General features: G+C 45.8%; 1 protein-coding gene across 1 annotated transcript in view; it reads right to left on the minus strand.

The window, feature by feature from the left end:
- The window catches only part of cfap54 (cilia and flagella associated 54), a 211,481-nt gene that overhangs the window by 25,650 nt on the left and 165,683 nt on the right, over positions 1-20,148 (minus strand). The window contains exons 28-31 of the mRNA XM_078234599.1: positions 14,643-14,780; positions 3,114-3,213; positions 1,908-1,982; positions 665-791 (exon numbers count right to left, since the gene is read on the minus strand). Of these exons, the coding sequence (XP_078090725.1) occupies positions 665-791; positions 1,908-1,982; positions 3,114-3,213; positions 14,643-14,780 (440 nt within the window). The remainder of the gene's footprint in view (positions 1-664; positions 792-1,907; positions 1,983-3,113; positions 3,214-14,642; positions 14,781-20,148) is intronic.

Genomic DNA, 20,148 nt, shown 5'->3' on the forward strand with positions numbered 1-20,148 from the left:
CAGCCTGAGGAAATACACCTACTCCTTCTAGCCCAGGTACTGTAAGGGAATTTACCTGTTGGATCAAGACCTTTGTGTCTCTTTTTACCTTTCAGCTTTCCTGAGGACTGGGAAACCCAACTGATTGCGTTTAAAAATAGCAGACAGCATCTTTAAAAGATATCAATAAGCAACCTTCTGCTGAGGACGGGCTGGTTGCTCTTGTCCCTCCTCAGTTAAAACCCAAAATCGATGAGTTCTTGGCATCTTGGGTTCCAGTTTCAGATTTGTAAGTTTAATTTTCCATCTGATCCTAACCACCAGTTTTTGGGAGTTTAACTTTCGCCCCTTACATGTTCTTGTACTGTACGCATTGGAAAAAAAAATAATTTCGAACAGAAAGTAATTTCTGTTCATTAGTTCGAGCAGAAGCAGTTATATGTTAACAAAACAAAGAAATATCCATCATTAATTTTTCTGAAAAAGTTCAATATTCAACCTTTCTTTTCAATGGGATGCTAACAATACTGACCAGAGGCAAATCAAACTGGAGGCTCGGTTCATCGAAACAAATCTTCTTTCAAATAAAAAAAAATCTTTCCCAGCAACACACAAAATTTCTCAATTTGCTCATGTTTATGAACTTTAAATTAGTAGTGTTTCATTTCAGTAGAAATGTACTTACCTTTTTAAAGACCCAACAATTTCATTCACCCAATTTGTTATTTGTGTAAAATGTTCCTCTCGTACCAGTCTGTGCAGGAGCAGTACAAAATATTCCAGGAATCGAACTGTGTCTTTAAACTTCATGACTGTAATACAGCAGATATTAAAATGGCTTTCAGCAAGATATTTCTGTTGGATTCAGACGCAACAAAGGCCCATCAAGCCCAGTTAAGCCTGCAAAGTCTTCCTCATTAACAACTGGAGATTTGTGCAAAGATTGGGTGAGCTGACCCATAGATAGAATCCCTGCAGTACAGAAGGAGGCCATTTGGCCCATCAAGCCTGCACCAACAACAATCCCTAACAGGCTCAATTCCCTTAACTTCACGTATTTATTCTGCTAGTCCCCCTGACACTAAAGGGCAATTCAGCATGGCCAATCCATCTAACCCGCACATTTTTGGAGTTTGGGAAGAAGCTGGAGCACCCGGAGGAAACACATGCAGACTCCGCACAGACAGTGACCCAAACCCAGGTCCCTGGTGCTGTGAGGCAGCAGTGCTAACCACTATGCCACCGTGCTGCCCCAGTCAATCACTCATATCAATGCCTTACCTGGTCATACTCACAGAATTATTCTTTTCAACCCATCTCAGACTCTTCCGTCATGGACTTAATTGGGGTGGAGGTGGGAAGGTAGTGGCTTCCCCACTTGCTACCTTCCCACTGGATTAAATTTCCTCTATCACGCAAACATGTCACAGGTGAGAGCACAAGATTCCACCCATCCTTTTTGAACTGCAGTGACCAAAACTTCACACAGTGGCCGGAATTTCACCGGCCTGCTTGCCACAGGAATCAGAGTGGGGAGGGGCATGGGAAGGTCCATCGACCTCGGGCGAGATTTTACAGTTTCAGGACGAGTGAGGCCATAAAATCCCACCAAATATCTTACGTGTGGCTGCATTGTTGCCTCAGAGATTAACAGGATCACCTTACTAATTTGATTCAATGCCCTTTTAATACATCATCACTTGCTCTGATTTTTCACCCACTCTCAGGATTGTTGGCTGATTGTGGGTAGCCACCATGTGCATGGACTGTGCCACAAATTTGGAACAACCCCCAGCCCAACCCCTTGGGGTCAGTCATGGAGGTTCCCAATGGGCATGATTGTCAGAGATATACACAATGAAAATTTACCATGTAATGTTCAAATATTATTGTATTATTTGAAGTGCCAAAAAGATTAAATGTTCTACCTGCAGTGTAAGCAGCATTTATTGGTGCAAATAAGATGGTTGTGTAAATCGCAGCTTCATTTCCAGTCCAAGTCCCTGTTTGCCATGGAAAAATAATTTAAAATGAACAAGAAACATGTCACAAATTTAGGAGTTCATTATAGTTATAAAAATGAAAAGTTGTCAAGTCGTAGATGAATTAATTAATGAAATGTGCAAATGTAAAAGGACCATGATGAATAAATTGCATCTAAAGGGATAAAGAATAATATTTTTTTAAACTCCAGTTGTCCAAAGAGGTTTACAGTTAATTAAATGGTCTTTGATATGTAGAAAATATGGCAGCAAATTTATCCACAGCTAGATTCCACAAGCAGCAATGTGATAATGACTACATTTAATAATCATAGAATCATAAAATCCTGACAGTGAAGAAAGAGGCCATTCAGCCCATCAAGCCTGCACCAACATCCCCGTAACCCCTCATATTTATCCCGTTAGTCCCCCTGACGCTAAAGGGCAATTTTGCATAGCCAATCAACCTAACTTTTGGACTGTGGGAGGAAACCGGAGGAAACCCATGCAGACACGGGGAGAATGTGCAAACTCCACACAGACAGAGACCTGAGGCTGGAATTGAACCCGGGTCCCTAGCGCTGTGAGGTAGCCACGCTAACCACTGCGCCACTGTGCTGTGAGTGATAGCTCAGGAGAGGGAAGTCAAAGGAGTGATTGGGAGGGTGCAAGCGAGGTGGTGGGAGGGAGGCGGTGAGGGTACAGGAGAGGTAAGTGGTGAGAGGTGACGAGAATGTCGGGAGAGGGAAGCAAACATAGGAGGGAGAAAGAAGCCGCAAGGGGTAAGGAGGGCAGCAGCGTGCAGGTGGCAGGAAATGGACAGCGGGAAGTAGATAGAATAGTACTTTTGTAAAGGTTGTTAGTTGGTAAGAATCGTAAGAGGATTTTGTGCCAGTAAGATTCAAGTCAGCCAATATATTTTTACGGTAAAAATTACAGGTTATGAACATAACCCACATTTACTATATGTTTCCTTATGGGAAAGTGATTTTCGTTTTGCATGATTTCTTTCAGCACACCAGGTTTTAGGAGCACATTAATATTGAATGAGGGATAACTGCACAGCTTTGTGACAAATTAAGAACAAAAGCTGTCAAAAGACATCATACTTTGCTAAAATGTACTAACAAAACCTTGCACAAAATTTTTTACCGTCATCATTCAGACCAGCCAGAACTTCATCAATTTTCTTCACGTTCATAGAGTTCTCAATTGCTAATTTCTCTTGGTTAATGGTGGTTTCCCATTTGTTCTAAAAAAAACAAAGTGAGAATATTTGGAAAAAAGTCAGATTGCCATTTATTCTGTTTATATTCAAATCTGTTATTTCAATGAAAAAAACTCTTGCATGCACGATTATTATCTTTAACACTCTCAAATAATTCCACAACAATACCATCCATCCACTCATGCACCTCCACACACTTAATTCTAGAATTAAGAGAATAATTTTTCTTAACTTTATACTCATAGCTTGCCTTTTTATCCACTAATCAACTATGGTATTCGATCAGTATAGTAACTGCACCAATGATTTTGTTGCCTGAATTATGGACCTTTGGAATTCTGCTCTGACATAGTGTGCTATATTTGTCATTGCTTTGGGACATCTCCAGTGTATTTGGCAGATTCTGGCACAGTATTTCTAAATGCAGAGATGCCGGCGTTGGACTGGGGTAAACACAGTAAGAAGTTTAACAACTTTATAAGGACTTTAACCTGGTGTTGTTAAATTTCTTACTGTGTTTACCCCAGTCCAACGCCAGCATCTCCACATCATGACTACCATTGACACCGCAAACTGCCAGCTCCAAGTGGAGAGGATCTCCAAGAAGATTGCGCATATCGACACAGACAGGGACTTTAACCTGGTGTTGTTAAACTTCTTACAGTATTTCTAAACAGGTTGACATTATGTGACATGTTAACATAAGAACATAAGAACATAAGAAATAGGAGCAGGAGTAGGCCATCTAGCCCCTCGAGCCTGCCCCGCCATTCAATAAGATCATGGCTGATCTGAAGTGGATCAGTTCCACTTACCCGCCTGATCCCTATAACCCCTAATTCCCTCACCGATCAGGAATCCATCTATCCGTGATTTAAACACATTCAACGAGGCAGCCTCCACCACTTCAGTGGGCAGAGAATTCCAGAGATTCACCACCCTCTGAGAGTAGAAGTTCCTCCTCAACTCTGTCCGAAACTGACCCCCCTTTATTTTGAGGCTGTGCCCTCTAGTTCTAGTTTCCTTTCTAAGTGGAAAGAATCTCTCCATCTCTACCCTATCCAGCCCCTTCATTATCTTATAGGTCTCTATAAGATCCCCCCTCAGCCTTCTAAATTCCAACGAATACAAACCCAATCTGCTCAGTCTCTCCTCATAATCAACACCCCTCATCTCTGGTATCAACCTGGTGAACCTTCTCTGCACTCCCTCCAAGGCCAATATATCCTTCCGCAAATAAGGGGACCAATACTGCACACAGTATTCCAGCTGCGGCCTCACCAATGCCCTGTACAGATGCAGCAAGACATCTCTGCTTTTATATTCTATCCCCCTTGCGATATAGGCCAACGTCCCATTTACCTTCTTGATCACCATGTTAAAGAAGTTATATTCACAAACATAAAACTAACAATTATACTTTGAATATGGAGTGTAGTCCATGCATCTCTAAATGTTCGCTATTTTATCTTTATTATGAATTGTAAGAGATTTCCCACAACTGCTTTTAGATTAGCCCCATTAATTTCCCTAGTACCTTCTCCTGACATTAATATCTTGTACTTCTTCATTTACACTCGTTCCTTGATACTCCATTATTTCTGGGAGGTTTTAAGTATTTTCCTCCATGAAGACAGACACAAATTGTTTGTTTAGTTTCTCTGCCGTTTCCTTATTCATTGGTGGTCATCTTTCAAAATTCCATAGTCTCTGGCATGCTTCCTGCAGACTGGAAGGTGGTAGATGGCAAGATGTAACTCATGGGGTGCCACAGGTTTTGGTCTTTGGGCCCCAAATATTTACAATCTATATGCAGGCATTGACCTGAATGCAGGGATAGAAGGTACCAGAGCCAAATTGCAGATGACACTAAAATAGGTGAGATAGTAAGTTGCGATAATGGAATAAGAAATTTACAAGTGGATATGGATAGGTTAAGTGAATGTGCAAAATTTGGCAAATGGTGTTTAATATGGATAAGTGTGAGGTTATCCATTTTGATAGGAAGGGCTGTGATGAACGGACAGGAAAGTGGAGTTGAGGCCGAGATGCGATCAGCCATGACCGTATGAAATGACAGAGCAGGCTCGAGGGGCTGAATTGCCAACTCTTGCTCCTAGTTCTTATGATTCTTATGGTTAGGGTTGATGTAACCCGCACTATTTAAAAAAAGAGGGAGAGCGAAAACAAGAAACTGCAGATCCATTAGCCTGACATCGAGAGTAGGGGGAAATGCTAGAATCTAGAATAAAGGAGGCGATAACAGGACACCGAGCAAAGAATGGTATGATTGGCAGAGTCTAAATGGAGAGAAACTTTGTAATGTTTCAATGCAGAGGAATCTGGGTGTTCTTGTGCATGAATCACAAAAAACTAGTCTACCGTTACAGCAGGTAATAAGGAAGGCAAATGGAATCTTGCCATTTATTGCTAAAGGAATAGGAGATCATTGCACCCCATTGAAATGCACCGGCCTATAGTTACAAGCCCAGATTGGGCCAGACTTTCTGTCACCAAGAGTGCCTGCAGTTACCTTATCTGACAACAGGTTACATGTAAGCAACTGCATGAAGATGGACACCTGGGGGCGGACTCTGGTATCCTGTCAGGCAGACATCAAGAAACCCACTGAGTATTGGAACCTCTTCCTGGGACCTCATTGGCCGGAAGCCAGAGAAGTTTCTGGAAAGGCAAGCAGGCAGGGGGATAAAGGTACACATCTCAGACACACCAGCAGCGAAGACTCGATGAGGGAGGTGACCTTGACCATCCGGAAGACTGACCAGAGAAGGAAGGAAGGAAAAAGCTGCTATCGAGACTCACCTTCGTGACGACAGACCCGAGGGACTCAGAGAATCGAGCCTGCAGTTTAAACCAACCAAACCATCTTTGCGGGTAGTACACTTGAATCTGGGGTATCTTCTTGTTTTATTTGGGTAATTTAAGGGTTAATAGTGTTATTATTAATAAACTTCTTGAACCTTTACTTGTGTTTGTCCTTTGTCCATCTTGCAAATAAGGGCACCGGGGTAAAACCTTGGAGTAAGCAAACCGGTCGAAAGTATCTGAGAATTAACAGGTACAACATTTGGCACCCCAGACGGTCCTTCGATAAGAAGTGATACGTTGCTCCGAAGTCGAACCTTCAACCCGGTATTCTCCAACACTCCGTCTGAGCCTGAATTAAGAGGGCAGCTGCCCCACGTGACGGCCAGTCTTAAGTGAGTGAAGGACGAATACAGATTCGACCAGTAAATTGGGCCATAAACCCGGTGTCTGTAACACAAGGTGGACAAACTGTTTAGTTAGAACTAGGATAGTCAAGGGAATTTGGGTAAAATCTACAGGAGAGAATTTAGTGAAAACCGGACCCCTACCCCGATCCCTTACCCATACCCACGTGACGAATCCTAAAAGGAAATAATTATGGCCAGTCATGACGAATGGGAGGAAGTCTTCCGTTTATATTTGAACCATGAGTGGCCCAAATGGGTGCAGTGGGGTGATGCCCCAAAACCAGATCTGGGATCCGAGGGAGAGAATTGTTGGAGTCGTGCCCATTAGGAAGTGGGTAAAAGGGCTCCCAAGCTTAGGAAGGCGAATGCGATTGCTAGTTGTCTCGAACAGCTTCTTGGTAAAGAAGCAGAGATTATCCAGGTTAAACGGGACAGAGAAGCCCAGGTAACCCAACTAAAGCAGGACTTAATGAGTGCTACCACGCGCATACAATTGGAAGCAGAGGTAGTCACACGAGAGGAAAGGAACCAGATTAGTATGATACACATGAGCCAATTCCAGGCTCAATGTGATAAAGCCTACAAAAAGGCACAGCGTGCTGTCCGTGAGAGAGAGGCTGCGCTGCAACAGGTAGAGGAAGTTAAACGTAAATGCAGCGACCTGCAGGCTGCAGTAAAAGTTTTGCACCAAGCAGGAAAAGCAAATACAGCCCACGCAACAGACCACTCCAAATGCCTGCGCGAAATTAAAGATTTAAAATCACAACTAGCCATAAAAAGGGGGGTAATGTGTGCATACACCACCAAAACCAGGGATAGTGACCCAGGGGTAGAGTGGGGGGATTTAGAAGAGGATGCCTGCCATTATGCAACAGCTAGTGTCACTGCCGACAGGAGACCCCCACCTCCTTTCCCAGTATTGGAACCAATGGCATCACCTAATCCAGCCCCCATCTCGGAAAACTCAGTCTCAGCTCCCAGTCCCATTATCATCCCAATAAGCCCAGTCACTAATCCGGTTCCTGTACCGATGAATCCGGTCACCACCCAACGACAGGACGGACAGAACCACAACGTGACTTATGTAACTCCATACACCATGACACAGCTCACTGACATAGCTAAAGCGATTGGAGTATTTGAACCCTCCAGGGATCCACATGCTCTCTTTGACCAGGTCACCCAATATCGTGTTTTAAATGGCCTAGACGAGGCAGAAGAGGTTAAACTTATTCTGTTATGTTTAAGTCCTGCCATCCGTTCCGCCCTACCCGAACCCCAGAATGTGGCTGGGGGAACCCTACCAGAAATGAAGGCAGCCGTTCTGGCCGCCATAGGCTACAACAAGGATGACCCGGTACAAGCCTTAAACAACTGCCAACAAAAGCGAGGGGAGCACCCGACAGCCTATGCTGGCCGACTATGGAACCAATTTGTTGCAGTTTTCGGCCAATTAAATCGAGTCCAATTAAACGAACGTCACTGGTCCACATGAATCCGGACCCTGATAGCACACGCCACCGAGGGGAGTCGGAAAGCCTGTGAGAATTTTGACCCCGATGATAATACACACACAGAAGCCTGGGCGATCCGCAAAATGACTCGCGTGGGGGAACGGGAAGTCAGACAAACAGATACCCCCAAGCCCACAAAACATGGAAAGATGAACCCGATCCACACAGACCCAGTCCCGGTTTGGCGTAACGAAGGGGGAGGTGGAAACGGGACAGGAAAACTCAGGGCATCCACCCTCATATACCTCTGCCAATCATCGATACAGAAAACCGCAGCCCGTGCAGAACCCCAATATATTCCCAACCCCAGGTACAGGGAACAAGATAAAACCAACCCCAGATATCCACCCCTACAAGCACAGTGTTATAACTGTGGGCATCCCAACCATTTTGCCCGGGACTGTAGGGCACCACCAAATTTCAGGGGACCACAAACCCCGCACACCCATACACGCTTGCTGATCGCCGACACAGGGAACCACAAAGCCGCACAGGACATAGGCCCAACCCCCGACACTGGGAACTACAAAGCCGAGCCCAGAGAACCACACCCACAAGCACAGTGTTATACCTGCGGGCAACCCAACCATTTTGCCCAGGACTGTAGGGCACCACGCAACTACCCCACACGACCATCTCAGCGGTTCCCCAATGATGGACCCCGACCCATGCCTCTCAAAGGACCGTCCTGACAAGCCATTATAACCCACACCCTGTACCCCCAGGACCAGCACACGCACCCTCAGTTCCCACCCCAATTTACAGGGCTTCAGGAATAAAACCCTGGCCCAGGGGACCCCGACGAAAAGGATGGGGCACCCGTAAACCTTACCCCCTATGGCGCCCCTGGTACTGGGACTCTCAGAGCCGTTTGACCCGGCGCTCACTACCAGAGGTGGTAATGCAGTGGGTACCTGGCAGCCAAAGCCCGCCCACATAGGTTCCCTCCACTAAGAAAGAATCAGGACATCACAGTCCAGGTTGTAAATAGCTTTATCCGTCCACTCCCGCATCACCCAATTGAAAAGGGCTTCTTATCTGCCCACATTATACTGCGCCATAATCTTCCAACACACCACAGTTTGGTTGTGGGATGAAGAATCTATTGTTATACTGTGCCATAGTCCTCCAACAACAAGGACACATGCCACATACCCAACATTTTATTTTCACGCTCTGCAAACTTCTTACCCCACTCAACCCCAATTAATACTGATTGCCAACCAACCCCTTGTATGACACTATTGGGTCTTTATTATTCATTTACTTATTTCTTGTTTTTTTTTTAAAAAAGGGGGGAGTCATACGACATTCTTGTAAAGAAAAAGAAAAGAGGATCAGGTATGAATAAGAATTAACAGGTGTTACCTTGATCTCCCCCAGAATGAATTACATACTTCTCTGCTATCTGGGACTCCTCGTCTCAGACCGAACCACAGACACCACATCAACCAAAGACCAGAAGATCAGCCTACGATACCTCGGATATATGTGGTTCACCCCACCAGATGCAGGCAAATGTGAGGATGGCATCCGATGGGTACCCCCCCAATAAAAGTATCACCTATGGGTGTAATAACCAAAGAGAGGTGTACAGGAAATATAATGGGAGCTCTGATTACTGCTCCCTAAGGATGACCCTCACTAGTGATTGGTGGGCATACACTAACCATGGTGCATGGAGCTAGCCTGTCTCGCCCATGGCCCAGAAAAAGGGCTGGAATTAGGAGAGAAGTGCCCCGGTAAGGTTATTCAGAACGAATATATATACTATGAAATTAAGAATGGGTTAAGACCAACTGTTAGCACACTCATCCCCACTTGTCCCGAAATGACCCCAGAGCCCCAAAATGGGTTGATACTAAAACATACAGGGAAAATATTATTCGACAACACACACTACGAATTGGTACCAGTAGTGGTAGGCTTAGCCGGAACACACTTACCAGACTGCTGTCGCTCCCCACTTAGAAAGTTGTACCTCCACTTGACCCAGAGGCTGCTAAGCCGAAAGACTGGGACACACGCGGGGGAAGAGATGCCCAGATCAAAGGGGCGCAAGAGGGAAATCCTGAATGATCTGGCAACTGCGTACGGAGTGGGGGTATCCACCATTAACGCACTGGATCTGGCTGATTTGGATAATAAGCTCAGAGTCCTAACCCGACAAGTTAAACAGACCTTGGACAGTTTAAATGAAAATGCTCGGCAAGATGCCGAGGGAGATTTGGCTGAGAACAAGGCCTTATGGTTACTGTACTAGAAGGACATGCCCAAACTATTAATCAGATCGCCCAAGGGAGAGTGGAGGATGATGCCAGGCAACAGAACAGAACTCTATGTAGCATCTATGGGCAATGGATGGTCGAGCAGTTAAGAGAGAATCTCGACCAGGTTGGCAGGGGGAAAGTTCCGTCCTGGATCAGTGATGAACAGATTGAACACCTGTACCGGGGAAAAAGATACCCCAATGTCACTAACTGCCAATTATGGCAACTGACAAAGGTCTGGTCTAACGATAGTTGTAGAGGAACCCCGGGGACTACACTAGGATCTCAGTAATATTAAAAGATAAAGTCGGGTTGAGACTTTTTGAAGCCAAAAATATAGGGATCGTTAAAGGAGGGATGTGGATGGGATACCAGGGGACTCTACTGTATGTGGCTGAGAAAGGAGGGAAGCTCATAGGCACCAGTCTGGAGAAATGTGAACCCACAGACAAAATGGTTGTGTGCCCATATCCGGTGTATGAAAATGAACATGCTCTGTGTGGATTCAGAACAACCACTGACCTAAATTGTACATTGGAAATTCGAAATTTGGAAAGGGATGTCACCCGGGTGGCTTACAGGGGGGAGGGAGAATATTGTATTACAACCTCGCTAGAAAATTACCAGTATGGGGCAGCCATTTGTAACATCCACAACACTACCTGTTGCATTAAACCACAGATTCCCGCTAGGATAGGATTAATTGAGATGGTAGACATACACAGAAGAGAGAAAACACTAATAAATGCTAGCGAGAAATTGAGACAAAGCTTGGAGACTATTTTGAAAAATTTGATACTGAGATAACACTTCTACCCGAGAAACTTCAACAAATTCGGACACAATTGATCACAGCACACAAGGCCTTTGACAAAGGGATGCAGCAAACAGGGGAAATAAAAAAGAACATTAGTGAAATTAGAGTCACCACATGGTGGGAGGACCTCTGGGATTGGGGTTCAAATGTCCAAATCCACCCATGGGTTCGCATTCTGTCACACCTGGCCGTATTAGGAATCCTACTTATGGCAGTGTACCTAACCATCCTCACATTTAAATTTGCCAGATGGAAGAAGGTATTTCTGCAAAACCTGGACTCGGCAAGGGCCATCCGACATCGAGAGATGTTCTACAATCAAGAGCCTTGATACTCTCCCATCTATATTCAATATGTACAGTCACTTGTCATTTTGTATTGTGTATTGCTTTGTTTTGTATATACCCGATTGATGTATTGTTTCTTTTTTAAAAAATATTTTACTTCATTTAAATTTGTTGGTACTATTATGGGTTAGGGATGATACCATCAACCCCAGATTCGGGGGACTTGCTTGTTGAGATGGTTTGGTAAGAATTGTGTGATCCGGTTCGCTGATGCTCACTGGATCAAGAGGAGGGAATGTGGTAATATAATCAGGGCCTAGTTTTAAGGCTGATTAAATTGGATATCCTAAATTAAAGAATTGGGCATATTAAAATCAAACACAGTCAAACCTCGGTCAGGCCAATTGTACAAATACACAGGCATGTCTGGGCCTGGCCCATCAATCACTCATCAAAGGTCATTGCACTCTATTGATACTCAGCAGGAGATCATTGCACCCCATTGAAATGCACCGGCCGATTGTTAGAAGCCGATCGGGCCAGACTTTCTGTCACCGAGAGTTCCTGCAGTTACCTTATCTGACAACAGGTTACATGTAAGCAACTACATGGAGATGATCACCTGGGGGCGGACCTTGGTGTCCTGTCAGGCAGACATCAAGAAACTCACTGCGTATTGGAACCCCTTCCTGGGATCTCATTGGCCGGAAGTCAGAGAAGTTTCTGGAAAGGCAAGCAGGCAGGGGGATAAAGGTACATATCTCAGATACACTAGCAGCGAAGACTCGATGAGGGAGGCGACCTTGACATTCGGAAGACTGACCAGAGAAGGAAGGATGGAAGAAGCTGCCATCAAGACTCACCTTCGTGACGACAGACCAGAGGGACTCAGAGAATCGAGCCTGCAGTTTAAACCAACCAAACCATCTTTGCGGGTAGTACACTTGAATCTGGGGTATCCTCTTGTTTTATGTGGGTAATTTAAGGGTTAATAGTGTTATTATTAACAAACTTATTGAACCTTTACTTGTGTTTGTCCTTTGTCCATCTTGCAAATAAGGGCACCAGGGTAAAACTTTGGAGTAAGCAAACTGGTCGAAAGTACCTGAGAATTAACAGGTACAACATAGTAAATATTCTGTTGACTAGTGAATGAAGCCTTGTTAGATTAACTCTGGCAACTGCCTTCCAATTGATGCTGAGGATTGAGATATGGGACAGAGCCTTCTCTCCAACAGAGGAAGAGGATGGAGTAGAGACATGGCAACAGGTGGAATGATCTTAATTTCAATTGCTCAGCTGTTATTCTGTCCTTTCCAGGCGCTTTCTGTGCCTCTACAGAATAAATGGCCTTTTCAAGCTCAAGTAATTAGGATGCTGCATCAAGCTCATACATGACAAGGAGCTGCAGAGTATCATGAGGCATAGAGATATCCATCTCACATGGATATAGCTCGGAATGCCATGCACGCTATTCACTTGTTCCATCTGAGTGAGTACTCCCCCAAAGGAGTACTTTTGATTCTTTTGATATTGTCATGCATAGCTGTATATAAAATGATGAAGGGGATAGATAGAGTGAACGTTCAAAGACTATTTCCTCGGGTGGATGGAGCTATTACAAGGGGGCATAACTATAGGGTTCGTGGTGGGAGATACAGGACGGATATCAGAGGTAGGTTCTTTACGCAGAGAGTGGTTGGGGTGTGGAATGGACTGCCTGCAGTGATAGTGGAGTCAGACACTTTAGAAACATTTAAGCGGTTATTGGATAGGCACATGGAGCACACCAGGATGATAGGGAGTGGGATAGCTTGATCTTGGTTTCAGATAAAGCTCGGCACAACATCGTGGGCCGAAGGGCCTGTTCTGTGCTGTACTGTTCTATGTTCTATGTTCTAGCTCAAACGTTACTTCTATCACTAGCAGTTCATATTTCATCACATGGATTGAAGCAATGCCTGCAGCCCCATCACCAAATCTGTAACAACAACACCCCGTGCACCCATCAACCCTGCTCCCCAAACAAGTATTAAAATCGCAATATCACTTGGAATGTGAAAAACTAAAGATTAAAAGCTTTCATCAATATGCTAGGGTACCTCTTGACAATAGCTCAGGAAATGGTTTTCTATGAGGATACTTTGTGGTCAATCTCCATCTGGTTCTATTTGAGAAAACTTGCTTGCAATCCTTTGCTTGGTATTTATGCTGCTGTGTCCTTTTCTGTTGCAATCATGTATGTTCACTAGAAAATCCAGGGGAATTTCAGGCCAGTGCTATGCATGTGCTCAGGGTTAGGACCCATTTTCCTCTAGAGCACTAGTTGGGAACACAGAGGAAGATGTTTGTCATTACTCTTGTGAGCAGAATGCTGCGATTAAAAAATTGCATCTGCTTGGTACTCTTGTGAGATTCAGCTTCCAATGAATCTTTATTGGTATCAATTTCAAAGCTAAGGCTTTCAAGGAGGTGTACTGACCTCATAAGGATCATGAATGCCATGATTTTCTCAATGCTTTAGACATTTCACCAGAATCAATACTAAATTATCAAAGCAGAGTTCCAGGCCACAGGTTGAGATAACATATCAAAGTTGCAGTAAGGTCCAGGGGCACCCATTCATCCCTTACTCTTAGCCTCCTTGGAGTGAAGTTGCAAATGATCCCTAACCATGGGTAGCATAGTAGGATGTGGAGATGCCGGCGTTGGACTGGGGTAAACACAGCAAGGAGTCTAACAACACCAGGTTAAAGTCCAACAGGTTTATTTGGTAGCAAAAGCCACTTTTGCTGCCAAATAAACCTGTTGGACTTTAACCTGGTGTTGTTAGACTTCTTACTATGTAGCATAGTAGGCACAGTGGTTAGCACTGCTGCCTCACAGTGCACAGGGACCCAGGTTCAATTCCTGGCTTGGGTCCCTGTCTGTGTGGAGTTTGTACGTTCTCCCGTGCCTGTGTGGGCTTCCTCCGGGTGCTCCGGTTTCCTCCCACACTCCAAAGATGTGCGGGTTAGGTGGATTCTTAGTATCCAAAGATGTGTCAGTTAGATGGATTAGCCATGGTAAATGTGCGGGTCACAGGAATTGGGTGGGGGCTGGGGGAAGAAGCTGCAATTTTTGAGATTCTCACTTTATATTGTATTATTGAGTGTCATCAAATCATTTTTTTGCACAGGAGATGCTCATTCTGCCCATTGCTCAAAGTTGCTAGTCTAATTAATAACAGCACCCATCATTCACACATCACAACCTTCAGAAAAATCTGGCCCCATCACTTTAAAAGACATAGCTATGGCTATTCTTAAAAATCACATTTAAATTCAGACCTGCATTGATTCAGCTTCATCCTCGGCTCCTCCGGTCTTTTGTTCTGCAGCAGTTTCCTGATTTTCAGAAAACAGAACCTCCTTTCCAATAATCACAACTTCTAAAGCGAGGTCATACTCTTTCCAGCATTGTAATACCTAGTAACGTAATACAAAAACCAGTTTAAATACTGGTGGATCAGCTTTGTTGTCAAACAATTGAAGTGGTTCAGGATAATTAGCTTACCTCAAAGTTGATAAAATGATCTGTGGGACAGAATTTTAGCTCCCTCACACCCTTGGCAGACTCTGAGGTGGCTGGATGGGCAGGGGAGCATGCTATCATACAGATTGGGGTTCCTTCTGGGACCTCGCAGCAATTTAACACTTGGATGGGCAGCACCTCAGGCAGGAAGCTCATTCTTATCCCAGTTAAGGCCCTAAAGTGAGCACTGTCTGGGAAGGGTGCTGAACCAAGAGGGTGAACGGTGCCTTGGGGGAGCGAGCATTGCCAGGGCAGGGGCCGACTGGGGTTGGATGTGGATTGGCTTGTAGCCTCTTCAGTGAGATGGAAACTCTTAAAAAGATTTCTTTTTTTGGCTTTTTTTACTCACAGAACATCAGCCAGGCAGAGAAATGTTTAAAGATTGTAACAACATTGAGTTAACACAGCATGGTGATCTAAAAAATTCCCTCTTCACTCGTTGGTTGTATCTTTGGACTTCACAATGTGATAAATATAAACTATCTGGGGGTGTAAGCTGAGTGAACGGTAATTAAGCCCAACTGTGCTCTGTTGATCTTCTCACTCGACCTGCTGTTTCTGGAGGAGGAGGAGTGGCGGAGTCAGAAGAAATATTCAGTTTGATTTGATGCAGGTTTTCAAATTAACTACAACCAGATATGTTAAAATCAAATTCTCTCTGTAAAGGATATTTATCAGAACAAGTGGGGGAAAACATTCTGCTCCAGTCAAACATGTAGACGACCCTGATCAAAAGGCAAACACATAGAAATTCAGAGTCATTTACTGCACAGAAGGAGTCCATCCATCCCACTGAGTCAATGCTGGATTGACAATGTTAGAAATACAGGTCCCTTTAAAAGGAAACTAGGCCGAGGGGGCGGTTTCGTGGGCTCCCTGCTGGACGCCAGGGCCTCCGCGATTCTCCAGGTGCCGGATTTCCAGCATCGTCAACTCCATGCCAGAAATCAGCGCGGAGCTGCATAATGTATGCAAATGGCCATTTATATACAATTTCAATATCATTAGTGGGCCCAGGACTGAAATTTCTGGACCCACTAGTATCTCCCCCCCACCAGGAGCTGTTCACTCCAGCGGGGTATAGTATAGCTCCCCACTTGTGGGGAGTTGGTGGCCCGACCCTGCTGGAGTGAAGAGAGGACAATAGAGGCCCCCAGAGCTTTGGGAGCCATGGGATGGTGCTCCCTGGGCATTGCCACCTTGACAGTGCCAGCCTACAGCCCCTGCCACTGCCCAAGGGACAAGGGGGCACCTTGGCACTGCCTATTGGGCACAGGACAGTGCCAAGGAGGTGAGGTCTAATAGGGATGGGACCTGATGGGGTGATCAGTGGGAGTGGGTGGGGTCCTGCTGCCAGGCCAGCGGTCAGGACTGGCCATCGGGTTGGGGGATCAGGGCTGCTGGGGGCAGGGTCGGGACTGAGAGGACAGTAGGTCAGAGCTGCTGGTGGTGGTGGGGAAAAAAAAAATCGGGAGGTCGGGACTGTGTGGAGGGAGGACATTGAGGCGGACTGGGGGGGGGGGGTTGGGGTTAACGCTGGCCTGGGCATGTCCAGGGGGTGGGGGGGCAGTGGTCAGGCCATGGGGGGACTCAGACGGCCAGCGATGTGGGGGTCATGCAATTTTGCTGGCCAGCAATCGGGGGGCAGTAATGCAGGGCCACTGCGCATGCGCTGATCTTCGCTATGACAGATCGACGCATGCGCAGTGGCCCGCTCAGCACGATGCTGCCAGCCTCTCCAGAGGGAATAGGCACCGCCTCCAGCTTTTTGGACTGATTTAAGTTAGTGCACTCTGCAGCACACAGAGTGCGGGAGATTCATTTTGAAAAAACCAGGGTGATTTACTCCAGTTTTTACGCGAACTTGACACTTCGAAATTTTTTGGGAGAATCACACCCCCTAGTTTCAAAGTGAGCTGAGCGAAGGTGGACAAATGGATAACACATATAATCAAACCAAAAGAAATAAAAAAAACACTAGATAATAAAAATATATTAAACACAGAACCTGCTCGAAAAGAAGTAAAATCACAAGAACTTCAAGAATGATCTATCAAATAAATTAGGGAAGTGCAGTTGGGATCAGGAAGTTGCAAATGGGCAGAGATTATGTGAGTGGTCAAAACTAACTCACATGGATTTTATTATTAATTACCAATTGAATAATAACAGAAAATGCTGGAAAATCTCAGCAGGACATTTCGAAGGATCATCTTAACTCGAAACAATTGGTCAGCCTAAATCGAAACATTTGCTTTATTCTCTCACTCTCTCTATACAAGATGCTGTCTGACATAGAAACATAGAAAAACTACTGCACAAAACAGGCCCTTCGGCCCCACATGTTGTGCCAAACATATCCCTACCTTTTAGGCCTATCTCTCACCCTCCATCCTATTAAGTCCCATGTACTCATCCAGGAGTCTCTTAAAATACCCTATTGAGTTTGCCTCCACCACCACTGACGGCAGCCAATTCCATTCGCCCACCATCCTCTGTGTGAAAAACTTCCCCCCAACATTTCCCCTCTACCTACTCCCCGGCACCTTAAACCCATGTCCTCTCGTTGCAGCCATTTCCACCCTGGGAAAAAGCCTCTGAGAGTCCACCCGATCTATGCCTCTCAACATCTTATATACCTCTATTAGGTCTCCTCTCATCCGACATCTCTCCAAGGAGAAAAGACCGAGCTCCCTCAGCCTATCCTCATAAGGCATGCCATTCAATCCAGGCAACATCCTTGTAAATCTCCTCTGCACCCTTTCAATCTTTTCCACATCCTTCCTGTAATGAGGCGACCAGAACTGAGCACAGTACTCCAAGTGGGGTCTGACGAGGGTCTTATATAGCTGCATCATTATCCCCGGATTCCTAAACGCAATCCCTCGATTGATAAAGGCCAGCACACCATACGCCTTCTTAACCACCTCCTCCACCTGCGGGGCTGATTTTAGAGTCCTATGGACCTGGACCCCAAGGTCCTTCTGATCCTCTACCATACTACGAGTCTTTCCCTTTATATTGTACTCCTTCATCCCATTTGACCTGCCAAAATGGACCACTACGCATTTATCTGGGTTGAAGTCCATCTGCCACTTGTCCGCCCAGTCTTGCATCCTATCTATGTCCCTCTGTAACTTCTGACATCCCTCCAGACTATCCACAACCCCACCAACCTTCGTGTCATCGGCAAACTTACCAACCCATCCCTCCACTTCCTCATCCAGGTCATTTATGAAAATGACAAACAGCAAGAGTCCCAGAATAGATCCCTGGGGCACACCAGTGGTGACCGACCTCCATTTAGAAAAAGACCCATCTATACCCACTCTCTGCCTCCTTTGGGCAAACACAGTAAGAAGTTTAACAACACCAGGTTAAAGTCCAACAGGTTTATTTGGTAGCAAAAGCCACACAAGCTTTCGAAGCTCTAAGCCCCTTCTTCAGGTGAGTGGGAATTCTGTTCACAAACAGAGCTTATAAAGACACAGACTCAATTTACATGAATAATGGTTGGAATGCGAATACTTACAACTAATCAAGTCTTTAAGAAACAAAACAATGGGAGTGGAGAGAGCATCAAGACAGGCTAAAAAGATGTGTATTGTCTCCAGACAAGACAGCCAGTGAAACTCTGCAGGTCCACGCAACTGTGGGAGTTACAAATAGTGTGACATGAACCCAATATCCCGGTTGAGGCCGTCCTCGTGTGTGCGGAACTTGGCTATCAGTTTCTGCTCAGCGACTCTGCGCTGTTGTGTGTCGCGAAGGCCGCCTTGGAGAACGCTTACCCGAATATCAGAGGCCGAATGCCCGTGACCGCTGAAGTGCTCCCCAACAGGAAGTGAACAGTCTTGCCTGGTGATTGTCGAGCGGTGTTCATTCATCCGTTGTCGCAGCGTCTGCATAGTTTCCCCAATGTACCATGCCTCGGGACATCCTTTCTTGCAGCGTATCAGGTAGACAACGTTGGCCGAGTTGCAAGAGTATGTACCGTGTACCTGGTGGATGGTGTTCTCACATGAGATGTGGAGAGTGACAGTTGGTATCTCACTGTGGGAGTGCTGCTCGGGCTGCAGTGGAGAGTGACAGTTGGTATCTCACTGTGGGAGTGCTGCTCGGGCTGCAGTGGAGAGTGACAGTTGGTGTCTCAGTGAGGGAGTGCTGCTCGGGCTGCAGTAGAGTGTGACAGTTGGGGAAGTGTGGGGAAGTTTTTTGTTTTCTTTTTTTCTTGCTGGTAATGGCTTCAGGGATGGCAGTTCAGGCAGTATGCTGCATCTCCTGTGGGATGTATGTGGTGAGGAAATCCAGTAGTGTTTCAGGAGATTTTAGTTGTAAGAAGTGCATTAGATTGCAGCTTCTGGAGGAGCGTGTAAAGGAGCTGGAGGGGGAGGTAGAGGAACTCCGCATAATTCGGGAGGCGGAGGTGGAAGTTGATAGGAGTTATAGAGAAATAGTAACTCCTAGAAATGAGGCTTGGGTCAATGCCAGGAGGAGGGGTAAGAAGCAATCGGGAAGACAATCCCCTGGGGCGGTTCCCCTCCATAATAGGTTTTCGGTGCTGGAGGCTACAGTTGAGGAGGAATCAACTGAGCATAGAGAGCAGATCTCTGGGGGTGAGCCGAGTGAGAAAGCTCAGGTGGTTAGGGGCTGTAAAAGACTGGGCCTTGTGATTGGGGACTCCACAATTAAGGAGACAGATAGGAGGGTCGGAACTAAAGGTAGGGACTCAGGGTTGGTGTGTTGCCTACCAGGGGCTGGGGTCCGGGATGTGTCTGACAGGGTATTCAGGACTCTTAGGGGGGAGGGAGATAAACCACAAGTTATTGTACATGTGGGGACACACGACATAGGGAAGATAGGGGAAGGGGATATTAGGCAGGGATTTATGGAGTTGGGGTGGAAACTAAAGGCCAAGACTGACAGAGTGGTTATCTCTGGACTCTTGCCTGTACCACGGGATAGTTTAGAGAGGAATAGGGAGAGGGAAGGTTTGAATTCATGGCTGAGGGGATGGTGCAGGAGGGAGGGGTTCAGGTACTTAAGCAATTGGGGCTCGTACTGGGGAAGGTGTGACCTCTATGAGAAGGATGGTCTACACCTTAATCAGAAGGGGACCAATATCCTGGGGGGTAAATTTGCTAAGGCCATGCAGGGAGGTTTAAACTGATTCGGGGGGGGGGAGGGATCCTGAGTAGTGGGGCTGAAAGTGAGGGATGCATGGATGGGGACTGCAATGCACGGCATTGCAGAGGTGGGGTG

This window comes from Mustelus asterias, chromosome 19 (genome assembly GCF_964213995.1).
Source record: "Mustelus asterias chromosome 19, sMusAst1.hap1.1, whole genome shotgun sequence".
NCBI lineage: Eukaryota > Metazoa > Chordata > Chondrichthyes > Carcharhiniformes > Triakidae > Mustelus > Mustelus asterias.